At 42.7% G+C, this 8689-nt stretch overlaps 1 protein-coding gene across 1 annotated transcript in view; it reads left to right on the top strand.

The window, feature by feature from the left end:
- The window catches only part of AKNAD1 (AKNA domain containing 1), a 443510-nt gene extending 435296 nt beyond the window's left edge, over positions 1-8214 (top strand). The window contains exon 18 of the mRNA XM_078673402.1: positions 6811-8214. Coding sequence (XP_078529528.1) covers positions 6811-6966 — 156 coding nt within the window. The 3' untranslated portion in view covers positions 6967-8214. The remainder of the gene's footprint in view (positions 1-6810) is intronic.
- The last annotated feature ends 475 nt before the right edge of the window (positions 8215-8689 follow it).

The raw sequence follows: 8689 nt of genomic DNA on the forward strand, positions 1-8689 counted from the left end.
TTCTTAAAGAAATAATTTGTCTTTAGCAAACCCATTTTCAGACTCTTTTATCAGTATTCTTCAACAAACAGAATAACAAAACTTCTCCGTAATTCTCCTTTCCCTATTTGCTAATCCCTGTCCTATACCAGCGTGACTCACACCAACCAACCAATCACAGCTCACTACTTCACTACAGTCTTAACCAATGTCAGCGCGAATCTCACCAGCTAACCAATCAGTGCTTTGAACACACCTGCTATCTGACCAATGCCAATGTCAGTTTTTACTCCTTCTACTGACCCTCCCTTTACAATCTACTCTCGATACACGCCCGCTGCTTTGTCCAATACCAGCGCGGCACTTTGTGACGCCAGTATTACTCCTGCTACTGACCCCTCCTTCAAAACATCTTACGACAATATCTTTTTGAGTTTTCTCAATCAAAACAAATCGGTTAGTAACAACATAAAAAGACAATGCTACCTTATCTGCTCAGCTGAATAAAGAGATATTCTTCACTCTTCCAAGAGATCCTTACTCTGCAAGTAATAATAACAACCAGCATTATCTCACTTCTCTAACAAGCTCTGGGGAGACCTGTTACTCTTCTAGGGATAAAGCCGAAGGTTCACAAGAGGATGGAAATGTCTAGACTGACATAGGGCCCCTCCACATCTCCACCGAGGCACGCGACAAGGGAAGGTTTCAACACTGTCATTAAGCACCAGTCTTGGAGGGGCTAGCATCTAATGTCATGCTGTGTGTTGTTTAACTCACTCACTCATGTATATGCAAATGTGATGTGTGAATAGTTTTGTTGTGTCTCTCTACAAGCACACATTACTGATTATGTCATAAGCTTCTCATCTGAAATATATGCTGCTGTTAGAACACATGCATTCAGATATCAAGCTAGAGATGTCTACAAAAGATATTAAGGGGCAGATTTACAATAAGTGGTGCATCCCTGCATATCAGCAGGGATGCGCCACTTATTGTGCGCGATGCCTCCGCCACCATGGATGTGCCGCATTTACAATGCGGCGCACCATGGGGCAAAAACGGCACAGATGCGTGACGCATCTGTGCCGTAAAAGTGGCGCATTAATGGAGTTGCGTCGCAAGTGCGACGCAACTGCAGCAATGCTCTAGGGGGGCATATTCTTAAAATGCTGTGTCAATCCTTACGCCTGCTTCAAGCAGGTGCAGGGTTTTGACGCAGCATGGGCCCCAAAGTGACTGAGTGAAATCTTGTAGATTTCACACAGTCACTTTTAGGGGGCGTTCCTGCGCTGGAACTCCCCCCCCTGCGCTAGAACTCCTCCTTCTGACTCAGGGCTTTACAACGTGACGCATTTCGCAGATGCGTCACGTTGTAAATATCTTGCACCATGACGCATCTTTTACGCTGCCGCTGCGTCATAAAAGTGACGCAACGGCGGCATAAAAGAGGCGCAAGGGGCTTGTAAATCTGTCCCTAAGTCTGGTGTTTTCTTACAATACAGCCAAACAGTTGAATGCCTAACTGCGTTTTGGGACGATCCGATTGTAAACTTTTCAACTCTTAATTGAATGAGTAAGAATCCATTTGACTCTTGTGTTTTTAGAATGGTTTATTAATTCCTGATATAATCAAATGTAGATTTTCATTGACTCTTTATATAGAAGTATAGTCGTACTGAGCCGACACATGTTTGGGTCTAGCCAGACAAGGAATCAGACCTTTTCTGTACATTCTAGGTTGGCCACTAGAAAGGAGGCCCCAGTGTTTGGCAGTTGTTGTTTTAGGTTTAATTAAAGTATTCTTCCTTCTTTGTTATGTGATACAGTTCTGAAATGATGGTTGTCTTAAGATTCTGCATTTTCTCTAATTCTAAAGGAGGTTGTTTCTTCATAATGTGGTTTCTCACTTTGCTGACTTATTCACTCACGCAGTCAAGCACTCTAACTCACCCACTCTAACTCACTCACTTTACACTATACAGTCATTCATACGCTTATGCAGTCAGACACTCGCCTGATGCTAACTGGTACACAGTCTACACAAAAATACTGCAACAGGGTAGGTAAAGTCCTTTTTTACTATGGCACGCATATGTTCTAGTATTCTCAATTTAACGCAGTTGATGGTACTTCCTATGTATCTGAGGTCACAGGGGCACCTCAGACAATATACTGCGTGCATAGTTTGGCAAGACATACATTTATTTATCTCATGCCATTAACTTCATAGGATAGAATCCTCCAGCTGAAGGCACACGCTTTACATTTCCCACATGGGAAAAACCCCTTCATCTCTTGGAGTGTTCCCTTCCTGATGGTAATGTCATCTAAATGGCTGTGTACCAAACTGTCTTTTAAGGACCGGGCCTTCTTAAAGGGGACTAACGGGGCTGCCGGCACATCGGCACCAACAATGGTGTCTGTTTTTAATACGTGCTAGTTTTTTCTCATGATCTTTCTAAAACTGTCTGCGTCTTGTTAAAAGGTAGTTATCATACGAAACTTACCATTGTTGCCTCTCTGTGACTTCTTTGTTAACAAATCCTCTCTCGTCATCCTTTTTACTCTTCTAAGAGTGTTCTCTAGAAGTTGTGTACTGTAGCCTCTTGCTGTAAATCTTTTTAGGCTATCAGGGGCTGCTAGATTGAAGTCACACTCCCTGGAGCAGTTCCGTTTTAATCTAAGAAACTCTCCATAGGGGATGCTATTTTTGAGGTTTCGTGGATGGCTACTAGTCGCATATAGCGTGCTGTTGCCAGCAGTCGGTTTCCTGTATAAAGCGGTTGTTATTCTCCCTTCCTGTATCTCTATTCTCAGGTCCAAGTAGTTAGCTGCCACTAAACTAATCTCGCCTAAGAATCGTAGATTGATGTCATTATCATTCAGGATTGTTACATATTGCTCTGCTTCACTAACAGAGCCATTCCATACCAAAAATAGGTCGTCGATCTATCTATACCACAACACTATTTTGTTGGACCATTCCTCATTGGCATGCACCCAGGCCACCTGCTCCTCCCACCAGCCTACAAATAAATTTGCATAGCTGGGGGCGAAGCAGGTGCTTATGGCTGTTCCAGAGTCCTATTTGCATAACAAAATTTTGCTAGAATTGATTGAGTACTGTCTCTACAATAACATCTTTCTTTTTCAGGGAGAACTGTATAGGCAGGTCTTTGGAACAGCCATGGGCTGTAACGGGAGACGATTTGAACAACTGCGTTGTAATGGCACAAAACAGCTGAGACGCTACAATTGCATGGCAACAGCATGCGCAGTAAATGTGTGCGATGTAATTGCTTTTACGATGTTACAACAGCGTGGTGATTGCTTGCATTGTTCCGGTTTGCGATGTATCATCATAGATCCGTTCCAACAAAATGGCGTGCTTTCCTGAAGCTTCACCGGTATACCATAAGTCATCATAAGGCTCATCACCTACGTCTTAGTCATGTTTATCTTAAACCCTGATAATTTGTGGAATACATCTATCTTCCTGAGCAGCACCGAAGCTCTATTGAGTTGGATAAGGACACCAACAGCATCTGCAAACATGTGCTCAAACATGTTGGCACACAGCTGCATCCCTCTAATTCTGGAATTACCACAGACTCTATGTGCCCAGATGCCCACGAAGAAAGCGGAGAGTAGAGAAGACATTGGCACCCTGCTTCATTCCCCTCTCTACCTTTCTTCACGGGAATCAAGGGCAGTACATCTGACCATTGCTGTAGGAAAATCAAAGCAGTTCTATGCAAAATTCAGGTAGGACGAGGCAAAACTTTCATAGTCTTTGTCAAAAAGCTTCATTCCAGTCTATTGAAGGTTTGTTCCACATCAAGGGAGAGGAGAATAGCCTTGAGTGGCACTGCCATGTCTATCAGGGAACCATCCTTTTCTAGTTATGACTTTCCTTACGTCCCTCCACAAAGCCTGAGTGATCTAAGTGTATCAGCTGTGGCAATGCTCCATTGAGCCTATTTGCCAAGATCTTAGTATATACATTGATGTCTACAGTAAGGAGCAAAATTCACTTGCTGATTATCACTCTTCTTGCTGCGGACAAGGATTGAGCAACTCTTCCAATGTTATTGAAGGAAGTTTAGAGGCATGGTAGGAAGTCCATCATGACTGACCAAAATATCTTATTGAACTACAGCATAAAGCCATGTGGACCAGAGAGTTGGAGGCTTTACAGCCCTAATGGATGTTACTATTTCTTCCTTGTACATAGGTTTGTCGAACTCTTCGATCTGCTCAGGTGTCAACCTACCCAAACCTTTCCTCTTGACATTCTTTTTCATGGACTGTTGATCCGTTGGGCCAATCATGTTTAGCTGCTTGTAGAATCTACAGAATCCATCCACCTTACGGTTGTCCTCAAGCTATAGTGGAACCACCCTCATCCTTGATATAGCCTCTATATCTATGACCTCACCTGCCTTTAAATCAAACTCTTAAAAATATACCAGTTTTGTTTCCTTCTTTGTAAAAATGTCTGCCTCAAATTAGCTAACACATTTTCTGCCTTGTTTAGGTCCATCATCTGCAGTTGACTCCTTAGTCTGAAATATTTGTGCTATATTTCCAGGATCGGATTTTCTTGTATTGGTTTTCAGCCATTGATGTCAATTCATAAAAATGCTTGGGGTAGCGGTAGCGACGTCACATGCCCTTTGACTTTCACTCACACACGCACTTACACGCACAAACACTCTCTTTCACATAAACACACTCACACACAACATAAATTTAAAGCATTTTTTGTACTGGCCCACCAGGTGCACTTGATTGAGGGCTGCCTTTCTCTGTGGCAGATGGTATATTTCTCGACCCCATCATTTATGCTCTCCACCACATTTCAGTGCCCTAGTTACCTGAGTCTGCACCCCATAGTAGCAGCCTCAATGATCAGGGTGGCCTTGGTTTCTTTGAGGGATTTCCAGCTGTACTACTGAATGTCTGCTGAGATTCTGCTGCTTTAGCTGGGGAAGAAATGTCTCAATTTGAAAGGCACACCTTGCCCTTGCACAGATCCCTCACATACTCTGCTGCGGCGCTGGAGGACACACTTTCTCCCATCTGGCTGCCACAGCCTGGAACACCCTCCCCCTCCACCTTTGCACCTCGCCCTCGCTGACGGACTTCAGGAAGGGGCTCAAGACCTATCTTTTCGAATGAGACCTACAGCAAGCATCTGGATACACTCTGGGTGACAAGCAGCACTCCATAAATAGTTCTTGATTGATTGAAAGTCACTCCGAGACTTAGCCATTGTAATGATATGTTGTTTTAATTGATAATGGTGGATTTTGGTTAGCATGCCCAAGGGGGCAAATGTAAACTTGCAGCAGGTCTTCTGTTCTGTGTGTTCTATCCAGAATGATTTTCTTGTCAACGTTTGCTCTAAGCAGTACCCTGCACATCCGCTGTATGTAGCTCTCAATGTCCACGCCCTTTATACCTCATGGAACTCCCCAGATGTGTGTTTCCATGGTGGGAACACTTATCCAGGACTTCCAGTTTTTCTTGAAGGATACATTTTTTTTCCTGGAGATAAGCACATTCTGTTTCAACAACACCTGCATGATAGCTCTATTGTCATTGGTCTCCTTCAGTTACAAAACCTTCTTCCCCAGATCTTGCATATCTTTCTGACATCCTGCAAATATCTCCCAGCTCCTCACTAAGTACAACCAGGACATCTGTCAGGCTGCGGAGGAACTGTTCCTTAAAGCCTATTGTGCCTTTTTTAGCAGCCCCTGGTGAACTGTTGTGCTGCCTGTTAGCGATTCACCTTGTGTCATGGCTTTCCTAGATTCCAAGCCATAAGAGCAATTTTTGCACTTTATGTACTAATGAACATGTTCCTCACTGTTGCAGTTTTCTTTCCTACTTTGGATGTTCCATGATGCTTTGTAAGGGATTGGGGATCTCCACCAGATTCTCAACATTTAGTTAGCTAATCTCTGAGTGCCAAGATTGTCTTCTATGCTCTTTAGTCCTGCACCAGTACCCTCTTTTCTCACTTGGGGACAGGGGTGGCTCTGCTCTATGCCCTGCTGACAGTTTTGGGTCTCTCTGCTTAGATCTAGGTCTTGTTCTGCTGCAGGAGTCCACCCATGCTTTGCGCCACCATTTTTAGGTAGACTACTTCTTGACAAATCTTCACTGTGTCTCCCTAAAATATGTCCAAGCTTGCAGACTGTGGATCCGGGGCTTCTTGAAACAAAGGCACCTCTGTTCTAGACTGTCTGACTCCTCCTCCTACCATAGAGGCTAGTTGAGCCCCAGCTCCAGTGGTGACTCCCTGCCTTTCCTGCAGAACTGCCTCTTCAACTTCTACAGACCATCCACAGTCACTGGTGTCAGCACTCTACAGTCGGACCTTGTACTTCGTGAATTTCACCAGTACTAACTTTGGGACCTGCTTGAGGAAAGACTTCACCCAAGTTGACCCTTGATTGGCGTGTCTCAATCTAACAGGTCTGCTACGTGTCTTCCTGCACACCACATTGCCAGCAGTAGGGGAGCCCTGCTCCCATTCTTCAGGTCTTGCATAGGTCACTATTGTTCTTAGTGTATGTAAGCCTCCCCATCGTTTTACTACCAGGCGTCCACATAATTACCAGATGTTCACCTATTTCCAGGCATGATTATGACCCACAGATTAATCCCACTGGGTTCAAATGTCTCCAGCACTCAAATAATCAAAATCTAGTAGATAGGCTTTTATATTTAACTTTTTGCTTAATTTCACCCTTATTTAGTCATGAAAAATGGTTTTGTATTTATTTGTAACCTGGCTATATTGTTCATCAACAGGTTCTACACTCTGTTTTGGATCAAGCCATACAGACTGCAAAAAGTATGAAAAAAACTACAGAGAGGATGGTGCAAACCGTATCAGCAGACCTTGCTAAAGTGCAGTCGCGAAGAAGTCTTAACAGCAGTTTGTTACTAAGACATGGCCCTTCTTAGCAGTGCTGGATTTGTTCATAAATTGGAAAAGAGAGGCATGGAAAAGTGTGTTCATCGTATGTTGATTCACCACAAAAATGCAGAGCTTGGTATAGCTCTTGTACTTTCTGCACCTGGTTGCGACATACTAATTGCAAAGTGAAGCCAAAGTTATTTTTTCAAAGTCTTTAAATCACAAATTCAGAATAGTGCACAGGATGTTTTATTTGTGTCCTTGTTTAATATATTTATTACAAGAATAATGCAGGAATTGAACAGATATTGTGCTGCATGTTTGCCTGTTTCTCATCGGACGAAACACCACACCCCTTATTCCTTAAAAAAGATGGAACAGATCCAGATGTATCCACAAAGCATGGTATCTTGAAATAGACTCAGCGAAGGCTCCATAACCTCGGAGATGAACGCTTACATTGGCGACACATCCTTAGATTACATTGCATTTTGAAGGAATAGTAGTCTGGGAGGTAAAGTGTTGACGAAGTTAGCATACTGAACACTTGTTAAAAGTCCAAAAGGTGGGAATCCTAATGTCCAAGTTGCCGCCATCCATCAGAATGTCAGCTTTGACCAAGTTCAGTGTGATCCGGGGGTTGCCCATTACTCATTTTGAGGCAAATTGAAAGTTTTGTTTGAGCTAGAGTCCATCTAGCCCTATTGTTAGGCTTGTGCCCAATGCCAATTATACAGCTTACAATTCTTCACAAGTAAACCATGTCAATCAGGAAGTCATTGAATAAGAAAATCCAAACTGTCTAGTTGTAGGAGGTGCATTCGGATGTGTCGTTCACAAAACTCAGTTCAACGGCTAGGTCAATTTACAGCCCATTATGGGATAAAGGTTTGCTCATTGTTGACAATTGTGTAATTCCTGAATCTAACTGCTCTGTGAGCAATATGAGCATATTCAAAATATCATTCTATTATCTTTTGTTGAAAGCAGCAGGCAAAGACATTGAATATTTCTTTATTTATGGTTCCTGTGCACCCAAACCTGGAAAATTTGAAGGATTGATGATGATAAACTAAAGTACTAGAAACTCCAAGACTATCTTTGGACTAGACTTCATCTTAATAATGTAGCTGACTTATACCTAATTACATTGACATTGCTCATCATTACTGTCAAATAGTACCTGAAACAAATTCAGAACGCACTGCATTTTTCGTGACCATTCAGCTGGTAGAAAGCAAATTTCAGAGGATAATTGAATGGAACGGTAATCCTTCAATAATATGCATAAGATATCTTGGGCCAGATGTAGGTAGCACAATATCGGTCGGTAACGGCCGAAATTACCGAATTTCAGCCGTTACTGACCAGTATTTAGGGTTTGAGATGTAGGAGGCAGGTGTAAGGATTCGGTAATTTACTACCGATTCGGTAAATTACCGAATCCTTAATGTAGGGAGAGTGTATGTTTCATTTAAGGATTCGTTATTTACCATCAACTATAATTTTGTGGTAAATACCGAATACCTTTCAAAAAGTGCTTTTTTGAAAGTGCCATGTGGCAGACATAGTGTGCCACATGTGCACCCTGTACTATTCAGGGGTGCAACAGGGTGTCAATGTGCCACCCTGCCACCCTTGAAAATGTTCCTCCTATTACCGATTCGGTATTTAAATAGTGAATGGCTTCCCATTCATTCCTATGGCCCATAGGAATGAATGGGAATTACTGAATCGGTAAATACCGATTTATAATTGAATTTTTATCTA

This window comes from Lissotriton helveticus, chromosome 1_2 (genome assembly GCF_964261635.1).
Source record: "Lissotriton helveticus chromosome 1_2, aLisHel1.1, whole genome shotgun sequence".
NCBI lineage: Eukaryota > Metazoa > Chordata > Amphibia > Caudata > Salamandridae > Lissotriton > Lissotriton helveticus.